The 22,087-nt window shown below is 45.6% G+C and overlaps 1 protein-coding gene across 3 annotated transcripts in view; it reads right to left on the bottom strand.

Annotated features, from left to right (window-relative positions):
- The window catches only part of TNFRSF11A (TNF receptor superfamily member 11a), a 32,919-nt gene that overhangs the window by 2,004 nt on the left and 8,828 nt on the right, over positions 1 to 22,087 (bottom strand). For 2 of the 3 annotated variants that reach the window (XM_043559027.1, XM_043559028.1), the window contains 5 exons: positions 20,324 to 20,417; positions 18,910 to 19,004; positions 16,941 to 17,054; positions 14,049 to 14,101; positions 11,937 to 12,699 (listed from right to left, as the gene is read on the bottom strand). In XM_043559027.1, the coding sequence (XP_043414962.1) occupies positions 11,937 to 12,699; positions 14,049 to 14,101; positions 16,941 to 17,054; positions 18,910 to 19,004; positions 20,324 to 20,417 (1,119 nt within the window). The remainder of the gene's footprint in view (positions 1 to 11,936; positions 12,700 to 14,048; positions 14,102 to 16,940; positions 17,055 to 18,909; positions 19,005 to 20,323; positions 20,418 to 22,087) is intronic. The other variant, XM_043559029.1, reaches the window with a different exon arrangement.

The following is a 22,087-nucleotide window of genomic DNA, read 5'->3' as shown; positions in this document are numbered from 1 at the left end:
AGTTTCCCAAGAAAGCAGGCTGTTCTAGCGGCGGCCTCTCCTCACCGACACCGTCTCTAAAGTGCATCTGACCCTCCGAGGGGCTCCATCATTTTTCATCTCAGCAGGCCTGACTGCGGCAGAAGAAGGAGGGGCAGAGAGGAGAGCAGCGAGACCACAGGCCACGCTCCAGTCGTCGTTTGCCACGTGGGACTCAGCTTGCTGAGAGCACACCTGGGAGGAAGACTCACAGGTGCAGCTGCTACCTACGAATGCGTGTGCATGCGCGAGATCTACATGCAGCCAACAGCCAGTGGCCTCGTCATGTCCAGTGCATCAGGAGGGGAACGCAGGGCAGGAGGAAAGGTCATTGCCAGCTAGGACCCCGAGCCCACTTCAGCCCAGCCTCCCCTCTGAACACTTGTCCTAGCTTTTTGTACCTTCCACGCAGGTCCCTGACAGTTCAGCCTTGGAGGGCCAGGGGGCCACCCAGGCTCAGTATTTAGCATGATTTAGTATTTAACTGATTTAGGTTACATCGGTTTCCTTAACACTTCGTTTTTACCTCCTGGAACAAAAGAGATTCAGAAGACGAAAATGGAAAAAAAAATAAATCCTGTAAATCATTCTTTCCTCGGAAGCCTGAGGAGTGTCTTGTCCCGGGTGGGGGGGGGGGGGGGCCTCTATATCACTTCTTTGTGAGTGACTGGATTTGGCCAGTCTTTAATTCAGGGGCCTTTTGGAAAATAGAAAGTTCAACAAATGCTAGGAAACTTGCTACTCCTATTATTCTTCTATTTAAAGACTGATAGCTAGAAATGTCCCAGGTGAAAAGTGCCATAAACCAAGTAGATGCAGAAATGTCCCAACACTCAGTATCAAAAACAAAATCTTTCATTCTGACAGAGAGGTGAACAGCAAAATAGCTCCTCACTGTTAACTTCCTCTTTTTTTTTTTCTCCTCTACTGTGACCCAGCTTTATAACAATTTATACACATTAACCTATCACCACTCCACAAGAAGAGATTTTCCTCAAATTTGGAAGGCATGTTTTGGAGGGTCTAAAATACCAACAGCTTACAGGGAATCCCTTTGGGGAGCCTTCCCTCTACCCACAAGATACCTCCAGGGAAGCTGAAATGGAGGCCCAGTGACCCATGAAGCTATAAGATTTAAAATGTGAGCAACTTAGGACGCCTGGGTGGCTCAGTCAGTTGAGTGACCAGCTCTTGATTTCTGTTTAGGTCATGATCTCACGGTTCTGGAGTTCAAGTCCTGCATTGGGCTCTATACTTGAAGCACAGGGCCTGCTTGGGATTCTCTCTCTCTCTCTCTCTCTCTCTCTCTCTGCCCCTCCCCTGCTTGTGCTCTCTCTCTCTCTCTCTCTCTCAAAAATAAGTAAAAACTTAAAAAAAATAAAATGTGAGCAACAAATCTGAAGATCTATGACTCATGCTATTTCTCCCACCGGCAGTTGTATGCAGTATATATTTCAAGACAGGTAGTGGTGGGGATTTATTTGCCTGATAACCCCCCAAGCAACACGGGGGGCAGCCAGCTAGTATTCCCGTTCACCAGCTAGCTGGATGGCTCCACGTTCTCCATTTCCTCTGAAATATCCCAACAGGTGCTCAGAACATACATTGTACTCTAAACTAGCAGTCTACTTTCCAGTACGTCTATGCCTTTCTGCTCCCACCAGCTACCAAGGTGGTTCTCAGTTCTGTTTTTACCAGCTGAACTCATTAGTAAATGTTATTAACTATTTTGTGAAGTGGTAAAATCTAAGTGTGATAAAAAGGGGAAAGTTTGGGGCGCCTGGATGACTCAGCTGGTGAAGCGTCCGACTTCGGCTCAGGTCATGATCTTGTGGTTCACAGGTTCGAGCCCCACGTCAGGCGCTGTGCTGACAGCTCAGAGCCTGGAGCCTGCTTTGGATTCTGTGTCTCTCCCTCCCTCTGGCCCTCCCCTACTCGCACTCTGTGTCTCTCAAAAATAAACATTAAAAATTTTTAATAAAAAAAAAGGGGGAAATGTTTCTGTAAAAACCCAAGTGACTGCTTTGCAAGGACCCAAATAAGAGGACTCGAGACAAGAGACAGCTTCAACAAACTGCTGAATTGGTGCGGTGGTGTGGGAAAGAGAACTGTGGAGAAAAGAAACAAAATGAAACACACGAAACGTGCAAAAGGATCTCGCACTCACATTTGCTCTCCAAATGGCTGTAATTTCTCATTCCACACTAAAGACAGAGAGAGTAGAAATTAAGATTGTAAGGTTCATGTAAAAAAAGTCTCAGGAAACTATCAACACCCAATACATATGGCCTTTACTAAAAATAGCGTGAACGTTAAGTTCTATGTTTTAAATTTAAAAAGATATTCAAGAGGGGTGCCCGGGATGGCTCAGTCAGTTGGGTGTTTGACTCTGGATTTCGGCTCAGGTCAAGATCCCAGGGTCATGGGATCGAGTGTTGCATCAGGCTCTCTGCTGAGTGTGGAGCCTGCTTGAGATTCTCTCTCTCCCTCTGTCCCTCTCCTCAGTTTGTGCTCTCCTTCAAAAAAAAATTAAGTTTTTAAAAAGTATGATTTTCTCAGTACAGCTCCTCTAGTCTGTTGTGACAATGTCAGTGACTTGGTGATGCTCTTGTTCGTCCTTATAACATAAAACTACACAGAGGGCATCGCTAACCGCTGTGTGATTGATTTATGGTTTTGAATTTAATCTCCCATCTTCTTCGCCGTCTTCATACTGAGATTTATCTACTTAGGTCAGGGTATATACAATTTCTCCCTCATTTTAAATTTTATTTTCCAACAAATCATCATCATGAATCCACTGTTGTTTACCTTCTTCCTTGTCAGAATCTTCATCTTGTCAGAGCTCTAGTAAAAGCCCGTGTTTTATCGTCTTGTACATCAAGATCCTGTTTAATTGTTCACACCAAGAATTTTATCCCATGCCAATTGCCTCGTGGCAAACAATATCTCTGATATAGAAGCTGTATTCTTTTTTCTTTCCCTTCCTCCTTCCCTTCCCCTCTCTTTTTCCAAAATGGAACTCAAATCCTTTTGCCCAAGATACATTTACACATTTCAGAATTCTTTGATTCATAGGCTGGATCAAGAATATTATTCTTTGAGGGGAGGTGGGGACAGAGTGGGGGAGGTGGACAAGACCTGTAAATTCCTAACAATTAGGATGTAAAGAAAAGTTATCTAGAATGAGTATGAGATTCTCAAACAATTTTATTCTTCACATGTGTTTTTTTTTTCCTTTACCCAAGGTATAATTAATGACAAAAACTACCTTCAGTTAAGTCCAAGCCCGTTTCATCCACGCTGACTTTTTTGAGAGTAGTAAACTGGTACAGACTCAACTTCCTTAAAAAGCTTTACTGATTTCTCAATGACAGTAAGTGGCATCACAGCCGTCTTCACGGGCATGTGACCTGTGCAGCTACGTGGGGCCCCGCACTCAGAAGGCCACGCCGGGTTTACTGCTCTATGGTCATCATCTTGAATTTCTTGTCAATTTCTGCACATGGACACCTTGTGTTTTCATTTTCCAGTGGGTTCTGGAAATTATGGAGTGGGTCCTGACCTGGCAGGCAGCCCTTGAAAGTATTGCTCTGGGGAGTGGTGGTGAGCACCTGTGCGGCTCAGTCGGTTAAGCATCTGACTCTTGATTTCGGCTCAGGTAACAATCTCATGGTTCATGAGTTTGAGCCCCACATCCGGCTCTGCGCTGACGGTGCTGAACCTGCTTGGGATTCTCCCCTCCCTCTCTCTCTGCCCCTCCCCCATGCGCGTGCGTGTGCTCTCTCTCTCTCTCTCTCTCAAAAAATAAATACACTTAAAAAAAGTATTACCCTGGGTTTTTCCCCTACACAGATGCTTTCGTTTAGCTTCACTCTTTTTGGAGGTGACATCCCGTAGGTTGGCCATCTTTCAATATTGCTGAAGTGTTTGTGAATCTAATTTTCTGTACCGATAAAGAACTAAATGTTTAGTAAGACACTAAGCTGCAGAGGCTATCTTCTGGTGCCACTAAAATATGGATCCCATGATATGTTTCCATGGTAACCACAGTAATGGGAACAACACCCCAAATCCAGAATTTCTGAGTGCTCCCTCCATGCCGGGCGGGCTGCTCTGTGCCCACCAGCCCGCAGCTGCCCTGTGTGTGAGCATTCCAGGTTTGCTTTCCCCCTCTGCTAACACTGCCTCCAGGATGGCAACTGCCAAACGGCCTTCTTTCCTCATGGCTCCTCCTGATACAGACTCACCAGCCTGGCATCTAATTATGTCAGTGTCATCCCGGTGTCGTGGTCCCTGAAGAGCAGAAGGGGCCAACTGGTGACTAAAGTGATGAGCTGTCAGTGGCTGCCTGAGTACAAGAGAGTGAGCAGTGGGGAGGGACAGAGGAGAGAGCAGGGGTCTGGAAGCTTCCGGTCTTGTTCCGCTCAGCCCTCCCTACCTGTGGGATTCGGGACAAGCCACCTAACACCTCTCCAGATGTCGGCCTGCTCAGTTTGTGAAATGAGAATCAAGTTTCAAGCCCCGCCAGCCTGGCAGGGTGCGGCCGCACGGAGCAGCACACAATACCTGTTAAACGAAAGAATGAACGCATGAATACCCGCAGGACGGCACAAGGGTCCAATGAGATGATGGGTCTGAAAATCCCTGGGAAAGAGAGAACCAGGCTCAGGTGCGCGGATGGCATCACTACCCCTGGAACGTAGTGTCTGTGCGTGTGCAACTCGCAGGGAAACGGATTGGTGCAATGTGCCAGGCGGTAATGTTATTTTCCATCCCTGTCTTGTTGGAGGATCTCAACATGTCCTGAAGACGGAGAGGGAACTTCCCTCTAGAAATCTAACCAACTTCTGTTTTCTTCGCTGAAATAATTCATCATGACGGCTGTCACTGGTTTGAAGACTCATCTGTATAGTTCTACACTAAACCCCCATGGTCTCGTTTCTCCTCACCCAAGTCCGCTATGACCTGCCTGCAGCACGAGAGTCGATCAAGGTCAATTTAGAAAGAGCTGGTAATATCCTTATCCTGTAATACACCTCAGTCCTGAACTGTTCTTCTTAATAGCAATCATTCCTTAAAATGCGTTTTCTTCCTTTCAGGTCCCAAAGGTTGTATAGGGTTATGCAAGCTGACCAGAGAGGGCAAGGCCCTGGGATGGCGAGTTAGCAGGTCGCCATGGCAGCAAGCTGCCTGATCACGTGGTTGGGTGCCGAGCGGCTTCCTTTTCAGCATGGTTGCCGTGGCTTCTGCAGTTGATAGCGGCCCCTGAAGGGGTAGCTCTTTCCAGCGAGTGCCAAGGAAAGCCCCAGATTGTTCTGCTCTTAGAGGGGGACGCAGCCCTTGTTGGTAGCTAAGGGGAATATGAAAAGGGAGGGCGCCTGTGTGGCTCAGAGTTTGACTCTTGATTTCAGCTCAGGTCATGATCTCACAGAGCCCCTCGACAGGCTCTGTGCTGACGGCATAGTGTGCAGTTAGCGGGAGTCTGCTTAGGATTCTCTCTCTCTCTCTCTCTCTCTCTCTCTCTCTCTCTCTCTCTCCTTCTCTCTCTCTCTGCCCCTTCCCCGCTTGTACTCTCGCACTCTCTCTCTCTCCCCCTCAAAATAAATAAACATTAAAAAAAAGAAAATGTAAAAGAAAGCATGGCGTAGATGAGGCTTATCCAAGATGCCTCACAAAGGCCTGAGGCTTTTTGTCTCTACTGAGCCTCCAGGAAAACAAGCAAAGCAAGGGTCCCTCCCCACCTTCCTTAACTTTCCTCGGCTGCCTTTCCGACAGCTTTCCCCTGCTAGGCTGCCCCCGGCAGTGACTGTAACTTCATGTCACTTGAGGACAAAGATGGGGTTGGAGGCATGGGAAAGAAAGAGCTTCCCTCACAAAAGAACCGACGATTGTGAAAACAGCAGCTCCTGAGACAACTGGCAGAAGGGAGAGGACTCCTAGGCCATGATAGGCATCACTCGCTGCGCAGACCCCACGTAAAGCAGCAGTGCAGCGGTTTAAGGTCTAGGCTTCATAACAGATAATCAGGATGTCACAATAGTCTACTCACCACACCTGGCTGGCTCAGTCGGCTAAGTGTCCTACTTTGGCTCGGGTCATGATCTCGTGGGTCATGAGTTCCAGTCCCACGTTGGGTTCTGTGCTGACAGCTCAGAGCCTGGAGCCTGCTTCGGATTCTGTGTCTCCCTCTCTCTCTGACCCTCCCTCACATATGCTCTCTCTCTCAAAAATAAATAAACATTAAAAAAAATTTTTTTAATAGTCTACTCGTCTCTCAACACAGGGAGACTGGGAATTGTATTTCAAGCTACCTAAAAGTGGGATTTGGGAGCCAGAATGACATGATGATTTTTATTAAATTAGAAATTTCAAAGAATTTCTAACATTAAAAATGCATTGGTTCAGTTAAGGTTAATATTTCATGTGACTTAACTAGCAGATTTTCCAGGTAACCTGAGAGCTAAAAATAGCACTGAAGTCAACAGAAACAATGGCCAAATGAAGTGTCCCACCATGATCAGAAAGATGCCTACACTTTAATAAGTCCATGCATCACAATGGCCAACTCCATGGAATTTCTATTTCTTGGGCAGAGAAAACAAGCTTCATTTTAAGAACTCAATCTCTGGCAGAATTCACATTTTTAAGCAAGGTAATACATACTCTTCTCAAGAGCTTATTATGTTGTTTAAAATGCATAACGTATGAATACTGAATCAGAAGAACTATAGCAAATAATACCACCCAATTGTCATGTAGATTTTCTTCCAAGGAACAGAACTAAAAATATACACAAATACACTCAAACTACCCAGGCTACACGGAGTTCTTTTGGAATTTTTTAAAATCTTATTTTATACTTAACCCATATGCTTCTCATGTGATTTTCCTTTTTATGGAAATGTAAGCTCTGTTTTAGGCATTTGGAAGGAATGGAGTATATGATGATAAGGGCAGGGAACCAGTATTTAATAGTTCCATTCTGAATCACGCTCGAAAGTTAGTTAGAATGGCTTACGAATGAAACTCTTCCAGAGCGAGCCCCATCAGAACAGAGAGACAGCAAGCAGGAGTGAATTAAAGTAAACAGGGAACAAATTTTTCATCTATTTTCAAATAACGCATTGACTTCTAGTACCAATGAATATTGCCCAATAACCAAATCATAAAATGTCATTTTTAACTTACAGACTCACTGACCTAATACTTGCCCTTATAGTACTTAGCTAAAAGTGAAACCCAAGCTAGTGGACGGCATTCCAACAGGAGAGAAAAGAAAGTTAGAAACAGAGCATTGTCCGCTGGGGGCCCCTGGGTGGCTCAGTCAGTTAAGCGTTCAACTTTGGCTCAGGTCATGATTTTGCAGTTCTTGGGTTTGAGCCCAGTGCCTGGCTCTGTGCTGACCACCCAGAGCCTGGAGCCTGCTTCCGATTCTGTGTCTCCCTCTCTCTCTGCCCCTTCCTCACTTATTCTCTCTCTCTCTCTCAAATAAATAAATAAATAAATAAATAAATAAATAAATAAATAAATAAAAGAGATAGAGCATTATCCATTGCCTGGGGGGAGTGGAGGGAAAGGGAAGAAAATTGAGGTAGGAAAGCCTTTATTTGTCCTTTCCGGGTGGAAATGGATGGTCAAGAATAGTCATGTCAAGAGAGGGGGACCCAGGGATGGGAGAAACGGGCAAGTGCCCTTCATCTTCCAGTGCCCTTGGCTCCCAGGAATTGGCCTTGGTGTGTCTGTGCCATTTGCATGAACCAGCTCACCTTTGCCTCCTCTACCCAGGACACTGAGGTCTGTCCAGGATAGTTAATGTCAGTCCTTCCGTCCCCTGCCTGGCCTCCCGCTCCCCAGAACGGACTGAAGAAGTAGGAGGTGGAGAGTGAGTTTAGGGAACAAACAAACATGGTCTCTTGTTCTCTAGTTACTCATGACTGGCTGAATGAATGAATGAGACGGACACGCCGTGACTAAGTCACCTTGGGAGAGACTGGAAAGGTCAGGTGTGGCAAAGCTCATGGAAATTCCCACTGAATGGCGCGGCTGTCTAGAGACGGCTCGTTGATAAAGGTGTGGGGGTGCCGGGCTCAGTGAGAAGGACAGAAAGCGCACAGAAGGGGCCGTGCAGGCAGCATGCCTGCCCTCTCTGTCCAGAAGTGGCATCTGAGCTGGGACCTGGAAGGACACGAGGAGTGGGCGGTCTGGAAAGAGGGCCAGTGCACGGGCGGGGTAGCTGGCACGAATAGAAGCACAGAAGAGGAGAGTGAGGGGTGTTCGTACTAAAAGGGGCTGGCTTTGGCCAGAACCGAGGTGGGTGAGCAGGGGAAGGAGAGAGCAGGCTGTGATCTCAAGCTACTGATTTCTTCAGTTGTCCACTCCTTCACCTCAATCCCTACTTGCTTGGCAAGCTTTCCCAAGTCTCTGTGGCTCAGTAGACTGTCAATACAGATATGGCAGAAAAATCAATATGTAGCTGGTGTTCGTTAATAATCACTGTGGGCCCTGTAAATAAACAGCGGTTTTCAGCTCGAAAGTGGCCGAACCAAGTAAGTGATTTCAGGGGCCAAAAACAAGTCACCAGTCACTACAGACACATTATTCTTTCTTCCACAGGAAATAATTTTCTAGACACAGTGAGAATTCTCCAAACTCCAGGTGAAAGGATTTGTAACCAAGGTAACCACCATTACGTCATCAGGATAGTAATTTAAGATGTAAATTAAGAAGTGGTTATAGAAGACATAACCAAATGTATGTGTTCCCCTTATGGGTCTTTGCTAACAATTCTCACCGTTCTTTAAGAGTTACAACACTGAGGGGCGCCTGGGTGGCTCAGTCGGTTGAGCGTCCGACTTTGGCTCAGGTCATGACCTCATGGTTTGTGGGTTCGAGCCCCACATCGGGCTCTGTGCTGCCGGCTCGGAGCCTGGAGCCTGCTTCGGGTTCTGTGTCTCCCTCTCTCTCTGCCCCTCCCCCATCGTGCTGTGCCTCTGTCTCTCAAAATAATAAACATTAAAAAGAAAGAATTATAACATTGAGAAAACCGCCTTAACGTTGGATATTATTTTTAAAAGTTATGCTTGTAGAACTGTTTGGAGAACCATCATTCGCTTCCAAGGGATGCTGGGTGTGAAGGAGATACTCCCCCCGCCCCTACTGAGGAAGTACCCAGTCATGTCATTGTTTCCAGAAACCACTTGGTTTGGTTGCAAGTTTTTTTACATTATTATTTTTGAGAGAGCGAGAAAGAGACAGCGTGCAAATGGGGAAAGGGGCAGAGGAAGAGAGAGAATCTGAAGCAGGCTCCGTGCTCGGCACAGAGCCCCATGCAGGTCTCAACCTCATGACCGTGAGATCTGACCTGAGCCAAAACCAACAGTAGGACGCTCAACCAACTGACCCACCCAGGCACCTCCGGAAGTGTAAAACATAAAAACCCACACCTAAAAATCTAAAACCCAATAAAAAAAAGCCACCTCCTTCAAGTCCTCGAGAGCACAGTGGCTTTCAGGAGATCAAATACGAATAGACCTCCCTCTGACTTTTCACTCAAGCTCCATTCTTTCACACATTATATAGAACGTACATTATGACAATCTTAAAAAAAAAAAAAAAAAAGCAATAATGAGGAAGTGCTATTTTGACCAGAAACCAGAAGGCTTGTTCATGCAGAAGCAATTATGGAGAGAACAGCACAGCCTCAAAAATCAGTCTGGCTGCTGCTTCTCCTCGGGCTAGGATGAACTTGGCCCTCTTGCTGGCATCCACACGCGGGCTCTCAAGGATGTTTTGCATGGCTAAGCACCAGATGAACAGAGAGAAAGCAGTGTAAACTTTCTGCAAATTAACACCACTTAGTTGATGACACACTTTTTTTTTTTTCTTTCCTCCATGCTTAGCTGTTTAGTGTTGGAGAAAAGAAATGATAATAAAAAATAGACTAGGGCATTGTTTTAACTCTTTACAGGAGACCACAGATCTAGCTTTTGGCTTTGTGACACTAAGAAAAAAAATCTCTCTTTAAGTTTGGCCAACATGGGGCGCCTGGGTGGCTCAGTCAGTTAAACATCCGACTTTGGCTCAGGTCATGATCTCACGGTTCGGGAGTTCGAGCCCCGCGTCAGGCTCTGCACTGACAGAGCCTGGGAAGGCTTGGGATTCTCTCTCTCTCCCCTTTGCCCCGCCTCCACTTGCACGCCCCCCCCCCCCAAATAAATAAACTTTAAAAAAAAATAAACAAATTCGGCCAGCTCTTCTTCCAACAGTTGCCGAAGTTGTTCACACAGTGGCAGTCTTACTAAGACATGGCCACGGCCACACTCAGCTTTGGTTTCCCAGCTCCCCACAGTCCAAAACGCTAGTGTTTCGTATGTCTCTATGACCGATCGGAAGAAAATTAACCACTAAAAAAAGAAGTAGAATCATAGAAACGAAGAGTAGAGCCCAACTTTCAGTTATGGAAATTCCTTAAAATCTTAACATTGAGGTCTTCTGAAGGAAGAACACATCGGTTCTTTGAAAATATCCCCAAACTCATCTCCTCCTTTCAGTCTGAGAGTTGATACGATAGAATTTACACGTCAGGGAATTTGTGTAGTTACAGCAAAACCACAAAGCTTAGAAGACAGATTAAAGCACACTCTTCTATCAAATGAGCCAGGGGCCATCGCCAGCATGAGGCAGAAGAGACTCTGTGTTTCGGGTAGGACCTAGCTACCTCAGGGTCATAAAATCATTCAAAGACCAGCTGCTGGTACTGCTTGTGGTCTAAATAAAGAGGCAGGAAAGAAAAAGAAAAAGGCATCCTAGGATACAGGTGGTCCACGAATGGGCTTTTTTCCTTTTCCTTTTTGAGGGTGGGAGGAGTCTGTGAAGCCCTTTATGTTTTTTTTTTTAAGTCTGTTTGTTTGTTTATTTAGAGAACCAGCGGGGGAGGGGCAGAGAGAGAAGGGGACCGAGGATCCCAAGCAGGCTCTGTGCTGACAGCATAGAGCCCAACGCGGGGCTCGAACACACGCACCGTGAGATTGTGACCTGAGCCAAAGTCGGATGCTCAACTGACCAAGCCATCCAGGCACCCCCTGTGAAGCCCTTTAAATGGTATACGTGCACGTATTCATTTTTCTGGAGAGAGCATCTATAGCTGTCGGAAGACTCTCAGAGAGATCCCTGACCCCCCATGTGGTAGATAAAACCCAGAGCTCACACTACCAGCGGCAAAGTTCCTTGTAACTACGATGAAACAGACGGCGTCTTAGCCTTGGGGAAAAAGTTATTATAATTGGTGGGCCATTCGTGCTCAAGCGGTGATGCAACGATAAATCTCTATCATGATTTTAAACTGTAAAATTATCCTCCTGGTTCCATAAATACATTATATGCTGTGGCTGTAAAAGGGGCTTCTCATATAAAGCATCAAAGGACATTTATACTGCATCATGAATTTGGTATCGAACCGAGATACTCTCCATAAATATTAATTAAGAATTAACTAAACAATGTTTGTCCCCTGAAAATTATAAAAGCTTTCTCGGGAGCTTTGAGGAGTAGGTTGCTTTAAAAACACAAACAGAACCCAGAAATCTGAGGGAACGCCTTGACTTCAGCCAGTCCCGAGGTCAATGCTGCCATTGCCTTGGGAGGCTCACTGCCGGCGGCGGGCGGTGAGGCATGTGTAAATGAAGACAGTCCCGGGGGCTGGAGGATACAGTCACACACCCGTCACAAACCCAACGTGCGGACGGGGTCAAAACCCACCCTGCAGAGAGGTCTATCAGGAGGAAACGTGCGAGCAAAATTTTCCCCACGTTAGCATCCTTCCTCCCCAAATGGTCTGTGACACTTGCCTTCAAACACTGCATAAAGAACAGGCCTTTTTTAAAGCTCAGAAGGAAGGGACCAGGAAAATCACTCACCGGATGCAGGTGGCTGGTCACTGGAGGGGCTTCCAGACCCCGGGCCTCCCCTCACCGAGCCGGGAAGCCTTACGTCGGCCCCGTCCGTGGGCTGGCCTGTCCCCTCGGCTGCTTCTTCAGGCGGGGGGCCCATGCCATAGGCGCACTGGGGCAAAGGTCCACTTTTCGCGGTAGGCGTGAGGGGTTCCCGGTCCTCCCCGGGAGGGTTTCTGCAGCCTGCGCAGCCCTCTGCAGAGCTGGGGCTGGCGGCCCAGTGGGGGCAATTGCCACCCTCCACTTCTTTTTGCAAGTACTTTTCGGGGGCTAGGGGAATCCAGTCGGTCCTGCACGGGGGCTCCGTGAAATTGCAGCTTTCAGAATCCACCAAGCCCTCTGTCCCAGTGAAGCACTGGCTTAAGCTGTCATTCTCCCCCACCTCCAGGGGCTCAGGGAAAGGGGGTGTGGATTTGCTGCCAGGCCGAGGGAGGGACAGTGAAGAGTCTGGGGTCTGGGAGGGCCTGTCTACATATTCGTCTTCCGTGGGCATCTGCCTGAAGGGGTCCCCCTCAATCTCGCTGACCAAGGTGAGCACTCCAGCATCTTCTCCCTGTGCACAGGGACCACCCCCTGCGCACACACCGCCGCAGAGGCCAACGCCGTCTGGACAGCACATATCTTCGGGAAACATCTTCTCTTCCAGAGTCAGCAGTAAGACACCTTCACAAATTTCACGCTGACTAGAGGCTTCCATATGAGTGCTGCTAAAATTGTTGCCTGAGGACTCCTGCAGATTTCAATTCAGAAGGCACAGGTATTAATGCCCACACTTACTAGAACGTGTTCCTGCTAAACACAGCTGAAAATGGTTTATAGTAATTATTTCCACCGTGACAAGTACAGATGGACCACTCACTATGGTACTTTGCCTGTGTTATTTAAAATTACAGAGTGGGGGAGAACCCTAAAATGGAATCCAACCAGAAACGAATGAATCAAACTGCATTTCCCACGAACAGCACGTTCACACCCAAATAAGGCAAAGGGCTAACTCAACTTTAGAACACAGTGTTTTGCCCATATACGTTCAATCTAAATTAAAAAAAAAAAACTGTAAACAAATAATGAATTCTAGCTAGTAGCTTTGTTTTTTTGCTGTGGTACAGTTTAGTAATTGTGAAACTACTGTCTCTGTGTTCCGTCATTGAGCCAATGAGCAAATATACTGACAGTAACGGGAGCCACATTTCATCCTGTTGGGAATGGGAGAGGGGAGATTCAAATCCAGGTAAGGGAAAGACCGAATGAATCCTGTGGTGTTGGGATTGGGATTGGAATTGGGAGAATCAGGATGAGCTCCCAGTTTAAAGTTTATATTCTTCATGCCTTAAAGACAATAGATTTAAGGGACAGAATCAGGTAATTGAAGACATATTAATAATTAATAGCACATGTGGATAATAGTTCGTAATACTATTACATTTCTTGATTTTGATAAAGGTCCTAAGGTTATGTAAGGTTAACTAATGTGCTTGCTCTTAGGAAACCCACCCTGAAGCATTTAAAGGTATAGGAGCATGATGTCTGCCTTTCACTCTAAAATGCACCACGAATAAAAGCACACATAGACATATACACACAGATAGAAGGCCAATGATACAGTATAAGCAATTGCTGGGTCTGAATTTAGGGCATGTGGCAGTTTTTTGTGTGCTATTCTCGCTGCTTTTCTATAATTTTGAATATATCAAAATTAAAAGTTACCAAAATAACTCTTTTCAATCACTCTGGAGTAAAGGAAAATGGCAGCTCTTTCCTACTCAGAATCTGTCCTAGGCGATCAAGACTGGCACCGGAAAACAACATAACTGATGTATGTGCACAGAGATGATGCGTGGCATGAAATGCAAAGAAAACAGCATTTAGATGAGCAGCTGTGTGGGCTTTGGCTTATCCTGTAGCGACCAATCCTGGGATTGGAGGCTCCGTCCCTCCAGGCTGTACCCCTTTCCCAGCGGGGCTCGGCATTTAACTACTAACCGCTACAGTTAGATGTACTAACATGACTACATGTTAGTAGTCAACAGCCTACGGTTAAAAGTACGTTAAGGAGACACTTAAGACTTTTAAATTTACCTTATTTCCACTTAGGCGGCCGCAAGCCTCATTGACCCAGTGCCACAAATTAGCTAGAAAAACAAAGTAAGGATAAGAACTTCATATTATTATTTCCTCTAATTCAGTATTCTTGACCACTCTGTCAGCTGCGTGTATCTCTAAACACAGTCCTCTGCAAGTCTTTTCAGTGAGAGTTCCTGAGAGTGAAAACATTAAAAAAAAAAAAAAAAAAAATCAACCAATTCAAAGACTCTTCCTACCGAAACCAGAACTTTCTGATCTCTGCAAAGCCCAAGTATCACGCACTAATGTTCTTCCAAATTCCTCTGGCCACACTCGGAGCGGCTGTTAGGACTTCAGTGGTTCTCCTTCCCTTTGCAAGTTTTCTTTGATACGAGGGAAGAGGGACAGGCGGGTGGGGCTGGGCGCTGCAGGGGGAGTAAAGAAGACACTGGTCTGGGACACTGACTTTCCAGTACCCTAACTCCAATGTCTGTACAACACAGGGAAATTGCACACCGGAAGGCTGTGGCAGGCCCCCCTGAGCTCCAGCGGACCCCAAGTCCATAAAACCTATGAATTTATGTTCTACAAAGATAAAATTTTAGCCCACCTCCGCTGACTTTGATGGGGGGGGGGGTGCTGTCCATTCTCCATTAGAAGATAATCAGGTCATGATAATAGCTAATGCTCCCTATTACATGACCTTGTCCGGTCCATTTCACTTCTCTGAGCCTCAGTTTCCTCATCATGAAACGGGAGAAATATCAGCACCCGCCTTATGGTGCCGTTGTGATTTCACGACTGCGCGTAAAATGCGTAAGCGTGCTGGCACAGGATAAATATTCAGTATGTGTCAGTTACTGCAATGACTTTTGTTATTAGTTTCGCGTCTTTTCTGTATTTTTGAAATTACACAAAAATAAAGTTACCCCAAATAAAAGGAAACCTATAGCTCTTCCCTTGGAGGGATCAGTACTAGATAATCCCAAATGGTACTAAGAAAGGATATTTGTACGCAGAGGGGATACTCATAATTACTAAGATGATCTCTCTCCCAGATGACTGCAAAAGCCCTCCTAACTGTATGTCTGCATCCACCCTTACTGCACCCCCAAAGTTGTTTTCCATCTACAACCAGAGGGCTGTTTCCACTGCTCTTTGCTAAGGATAAGGAGCAAACTCCGAACCCAAGCCTGCAGCGCTCCATCATCTGGCCACCCCTCCCCGTCCAGTTCCATCTCACGCTGGTCCTGACTTTCTGCTCCAGCGGCACTAACCTTAACTAGTGCCAACTGGCCTTCAGATCTCAGCTCCGTATGTCTTCTGGGAGACCCTTGCTGGCCCCAAGGTCAGAGGACCCCCTGTTTTCTGCTCACCTAGAGCTCCGTAATTTCCCTTTTTAGCACTCAGTCTCACTGTGGTACTCGGCAACGAGCCCCCAGTGCCAGTCCCATCCCTGGTAGCCAAAAAACGTGTGCCCCATGAACAGATGAAGGGAAAGCCAACAGCTCTAAACCTTCACTCGGTAATTGGTAGACCCATCGTCTTTCTCACTGAGAAGATATGGCAGTAAGAGATTATTACAGAGACAAAAACTAAAAAAAACAAAAGATCAGGAACCTGTTTATCTCACATAAACTCCACAAGTGACCCTCACCATCTGAACACGCATTATTCAAATCCCTAGTTACTGGGTCGCTAGGGAAGTGGAGCATCACTAAATAAAAATATTCAATAATGAGTAGACTCAAAGAGAACAGAACACTGCTCTCTGCTTAACATAAGCATCTTCAAACATCATCTTCCCTGTTTAAAAATTTTTGATTGCACCGTGTTACATTAGGTAACGTGACGTTAATGGAAACAGCAAGATATGTGAGGTTTCATGAAGTCCATGCATGTGATATAGGAGAACTGATCGAACCACAGCCAAGCCGAGGTGGATATGACAAACACCCGAGCAACTGAAAATGGAAAAAGGATGGCGGGACAACAGGTGCTCCAAGAGAGGAAGATCTGACCTCGAAAGCATGAAGAAATCGCTCAAGGAATCCTTTCTTAAAAACGACACTCTTTCAGCTTTGTCGTGTAGAAGCCAAATGTGATGTGAGGCTAAAAGGCACCATCAGTTGCTCTTGCTACAAGGTAACACCCGATTATTCATTCTAAGAACAAGCACCTAAATTTTACTGAATAGAAGATAATTTATTTTCATAATTTCATTTTCGTATTGCAAGGTAAGACCCCAGTCAAAACTTTTTGTCTGCCATTTACTGGAACATTTGTCTCTATTTTAAGTGGGTGCATAAAAAATGTTGGTATTCTTGAGGTGCCTGGTGGCTCAGTTGGTTGAGCATCCAACTCTCGATTTTGGCTCAGGTCATGATCTCACGGTTCACGAGACTGAGCTCCACATCGGGCTCTTGCGCCGATAGCACAGAACCTGCTTGGGATTCTCACTCTCTCCCTCTCTCCCTCTCTCTCTGCCCCTTTCCTGCTCACTCTGTCTCTCTCACCCTCTCTCTCAAAATAAATATTTTGGGTGATTCAGTTGGTTAAGTGTCTGACTTCAGTTTAGGTCATGATCTCACGGTTCCAGGGTTCGAGCCCTGTGTAGGCCTCTGTGCTGACAGCTCGAAGCCTGGAACCTGCTTCAGATTCTGTGCCCCCCTTTCTCTGCCCCTCCCCCACTCTCAACTTACCTCTCTCTCTCAACAATAAATAAGTAGTAAAACTATTTTTTCAATATTTTTTAAAAACGTTGGTATTCTTGGAAAAAGGCAACTCATTCACACCTGATGATCTATCCTGCGTGAACACACAGCCTAAGAGTCATCAGTTCCTGAACCTAGAAAGGTATCTGCTTTCTTTAAGATTACTTTTCAAAAACCAGTGTAGATACAATACCTGTTACTGCTTTCCCTTTTTTCCTATAGTAAACACCAAAGATGACAGCAGCAACTAATGCCACAGATATGAAGAGAAGCAGAATAATTAAACCGGGCAAGTATATCTTGGATTCTGTATTGGAAGAAAATAAGAAAAAGGTGTTAAAGATGGTTTCATATCATTCTCTAGTTATTTTCATTGTTGTTTAAAAACAAAACCCTTTGAATCAAACCCCAGAGTGGAGGATGCTGGTCTGACAGCAGAGAAGAAGGACGGTCCCCAACTCTGATGGCAGGTGTGCAGAGGACGCTGACCTCTGGAAGGGGGAAAGTGACTTTGCTGCCAGCCTCGCGCCTGGCGTCCCTCCGCAAGCCAGCCCAGGGCTGTCTTTAAACATTGCTATTTTAGCACAACTCTAATCATGCTGACCGTGCCATCTAGATCCATCTTTGCTTACCAAGAACGACACCTCATTCCCTCCAGCTGGACGGCCTCCAAGGCCAAAGGAAGCCCCTTATCCTATCTCTTTCCAAAGAACAACGTGGCACCGGGGTTCTGCCGGTCGTGAGAACAGAACCATGGCCGTCCTGCGAAGTGTTTCAGGTAGGTCATCTACAACACAATGTGACACAACCATTTCTCCCATCCCTCTTGATCACTTCATTACTAGAACCTTTATATGATGGGTTCTTGGTTTACATGCCCTGGTTCCCAGGACTCCCGCCTCTCCTTTCCTTCTCTCTTGTTAAGAGTAGCTTTTGGGGGGGTGCCTGGGTGGCTCAGTCGGTTAAGCGGCCGACTTCAGCTCAGGTCACCATCTCGCGGTCCGGTCCATGAGTTCGAGCCCCGCGTCGGGCTCTGTGCTGACAGCTCAGAGCCTGGAGCCTGTTTCAGATTCTGTGTCTCCCTCTCTCTGACCCTCCCCTGTTCATGCTCTGTCTCTCCCTGTCTCAAAAATAAATAAAAAAACGTTAAAAAAAAAAAATTAAAAAAAAAAAAAAGAGTAGCTTTTGGGTTGCCTGGGTGGCTCAGTCGGTTGAGCGTCCGACTTCGGCTCAGGTCATGATCTCACGGTTCACGAGTTCAAGCCCCGGGTCAGGCTCTGTGCTGACAGCTCGGAGCCTGGAGCCTGCTTCGGATTCTGTGTCTCCCTCTCTCTCTGACCCTCCCCCATTCGTGCTCTGTCCTTCTCTCTCAAAAAAAAAAAAAAAAAAAAACAACCCAAACATTTAAAAAAAATTGTAGCTTTTCATTCCCTCAGTTGTTTCCAATGTTATCTTTAAAATGGTTTTTTTTTTTTTTATGCTGCTCTGTGTTAACTCCATGTGCGGAACGCTTAGGGGTCCTCCTGTTTCCCAAAATGTCAAACCTAAACCCTTAATTAGCCCCGTTAATCTGTGGCCTGGGTTCTCTTGCCTCGTTACGAGGGTCTTCCTGCTGTGTGTGCCATCTCCAGTGCTGCCATATCTGGACCCACCTCTGCCCCATGTCACTCCCCTTGGTAACCAGCATCCAGTTGACAAAAGCTGTCAACTTTTCTGTCAAGCGTTGATCACTTAAGCTACTTAAAATTAACTTGATCTACAAAACGTGCCGTATATAACAATAGCGATACTCTAACTCTAGCTGGTGACCGAAATCTCCCACAGACACCCTTACTGTGATCTCCACTATCCTGCCATATTGGGGCATTTTAATTCATGTTTATAGCTCCATTTCTTTTTTCTTTTCTTTCTTTGTTTCTTTCTTTCTGTTTTTGCATATATGAATATTTTATTAGTCATCCATTCCAGCAGGAAAGTTTCAAGGAAACAACATATGTCGAGTTAGAACACCGATGGAAGTGAAGGGATCCGTGGAAGACCACGGATCAGATGGGATGAAACTGAGGTGAACCCCTTCAGGCACAGCATGTACTATGGAAGACATCTAGAAGAGCGGACGAGACTGGGCATATCTACAACCGACCCGCTCTGTTTAAACATACCATTTGGTGGCTTTGTAGACGGCAGAGAAGAACTGCAAACCACATCTGATTTATCGGTCCCATGACGTACTTCCGTCTCTCCGAGAACGCTACAGCTGTGGAGGTAGAATTGGTTAAGTACTCGGTTTCATATTCTTGTGTTTTAAAAAACAACGCTACACAAGGCTCTACTCCACTGGATTGCTAGCTCCTTCGGGAGAAAAACTGAGGTCTTCCTGCACACGGGAATCCCCAGTGCCTGTCACACACTGTAAGGGTGGACAAATGAACGAGCAAAAGTAACCACTGCCGGGGTTCTCTAAGAACTAGTCTGAGACCGTGTTCTGGAAAAGAGCATTGGTGTCTTCAGTAAAGATGCCAAATGGTTCAGTGGCCTTGGCTGAGTGATAAACTTTTGCTGAATGCTGTTTTGAAGCTGGAAACACAAAACATCTTTTTCAACATAAAACGTGAGTAAGTGGATTAGAAAATAAATATCTAATGAGAATTACTATATTGGGAATTTTTTAGGATTCAATACATGTATTTATATTAGTATTCAATAAAAAGCACACAATGGAAGGACCCAGGGATTCCACTATATATACATATAATTTCACTGCACACACACACACACACACACGCACACATTAAGTGCGAAACAGTATATATACACGAGATGATGCACTGAGAATTATTTATTACTGTGACAGGCTGGAAACTACTTATATGACTATCAAAAGGGAAATTATTAAATAAAATGATGGTATAGCTCTATGGTGAAACACTAGCGACCAAAAGCCACAAAGATCTAAGTCAACAAACATGGAATAAGCTCCCGTTAGCATATATTATGTGAAGAAGCCCAAGATGTGTAGAGTATGCAAACATTTACATGAACAGGAGGCTTCCATATGCACACACACACACACACACACACACACAAATCTCTGGGCAAATACACCGGTGGTGTGGGGAAGCTGGGAAGCGTGGGAGCGGCGAGGGAATGATAATAAACATCATAAGTCATTCTCAAGTAAATAAGGTTAGAAAAACGAAAAAAGAAGCTGCAACTGGAAGTCAAAGATTTGATCCAACTGAATCTAAAAAGTAGTACAGAGCTCCTGTGACACATCAAGTTGAAGACAGTGCAGGTGGAGTTTAAAACCAAACTCAGGGCACCTGCGTGGCTCAGTTGGCTAAGCCTCACACTTCGGCTCAGGTCGTGATCTCACAGTCCGTGAGTTCGAGCCCTGTGTCGGGCTCTGTGCCGACAGCTCGGAGCCTGGGGCCTGCTTCGGATTGTGTCTCCTTCTCTCTCTGCCCTTTCCCCACTCATGCTCTCTCTCTCAAAAATGAATAAATGTTAAAAAAAAATTTTTTTTTAAATAAAATAAAATCAACAAACTCTCTTGGCTCCTCTGTTGTCACTTACTTGGTCCAAGGTTTGCATTTTTCTGTGGAAGAGAAGGCATCTGAGAAGGAGCCCACAAGGCAGGGCTCGCACACTGTGTCCTTGTTGAGCTGCACTGTCAACAAAATGGACAAAAGAACAAACAAAACAAACAGGCACACTTAGAGATCGGCCAGGCTGATGGCCCCGAGGACCCGAGATCAGGAGCCCCGCCAGTGCCTCCAGCCTCCCCACTCCCACTGTCACCGCCTACGGCCGATTGCTTTGGTTCATCCTGGCTGTAGAGGGCCCAGCGTCCCAGAACCGCCCTTAGAAAGGTAACTGGCTCACTGTCAGGCTACTGACATCAGCGTCTGAGTTAGGGACTCATGCTTTGCTGTTCAGAGCCTCTGTCCTGGTCACGTGGGAAGCCTGCTGTCTGCCTTGTTTTTAACCAGGCACCTGTCCGATCTCCCCTTTCAGCCTTTTGGGTTCATAGCAGTTTTTGTCTACAAAGGATGGCAGCCTTTTCACAGCTTTTAAGGCAAACTTCCTGTCATGACTCCTGACCAGCTAAATCTTACCAGTCCGGACACTAGAATGTTTGTAACAAAGTTTTCTCTAAGAAAAACAGAAACAAAAGCAACCCTTCCCCAAAAAACCCTACGGATCTCCTTCTCTTAAACCAAGAGTTGGTAGCAAATGTTTTCTAAAAAGGGCCATATAGTAAATGTATTAGGCTTCGCAGGCCTTCTGATCTCTGTAATTACTTGTAGCATGAAAATACCATAGACAATATGTTAAAAAAACAAACAAACAACAACGATATGGCTGTGTTCCAATAAAACTCTATTTACACAAACACAGTGGTGGGATGGAGTTTGGACCCCTGCCTTAATCCACGGCAGTGCAAGCAGAAATTGGTTGTGGTTAGGAAGCCTTCTTCAGATCTCTAACATTCCTCATCAACTATGTTATCAAAATAGGAAATATCTCCAATTTCCCAGGTCTATTATCCTTACTGTAACCGACACGTGATGCCGCTTTGGTAATTCCAATAAAGAAGAACATTGGTGGAGCGCCTGGGTGGCTCAGTTCGTTCAGCATCGACTTTTGATTTTGGCTCAGATCATGATCTCAGGGTCGTAGGTTCAAGCCACACTCAGCCTGGAGCCTACTTGGGATTCTTTCTCCCTCTCTCTCTGCTCCTCCCCCCGCTCCCCTCCCCTCCCCCAATCAACCAATCAATGAACATTGGCTACTATGTGATATCATAATCAGGCAATCAGTGCCAAAATCACAATTTACTCTTAAAGCAGTTAATTTACGCTTGAAAGCACTTCTGTGATTCATTTTCATAAATAAAGCATTAAAATAATAAATTGCACTTTCTTTGTCCAAAGTCAAATGGGAAGTACATTCTTGACTTCTGTAATTGCAGATACAAAAATGCTGATTTGAAGGGGCACATGCATCCCAATGTTCATAGCAACACTGTCAACAATAGCCACACTAAGAAAGAGCCTGAATGTCCATCAACTGATGAATGAATAAAGAAGATGTGGTTTATATATACAGTGGAATATCACTGGGCAATCAAAAAGAATGAAATCCTGCCATTTGCAACAGCGTTGTTGGAACTAGAGTGTATTATGCTAAGTGAAATAAGTCAGTCAGGGAAAGACAAGTATCATATGATTTCACTCAAATGTGGAATTTAAGAAACACAACAGATGAACATAGGAGAAGGGAAGGAAAAATAAGATAAAAACAGAGAGGGAGGCAAACATAAGAGACTCTTAAATC

This window comes from Prionailurus bengalensis, chromosome D3, assembly GCF_016509475.1.
Source record: "Prionailurus bengalensis isolate Pbe53 chromosome D3, Fcat_Pben_1.1_paternal_pri, whole genome shotgun sequence".
Taxonomy (NCBI): domain Eukaryota; kingdom Metazoa; phylum Chordata; class Mammalia; order Carnivora; family Felidae; genus Prionailurus; species Prionailurus bengalensis.
The sequence above is the reverse complement of the archived record's forward strand: the minus strand, read 5'-3'. Positions and strand labels throughout refer to the sequence as shown.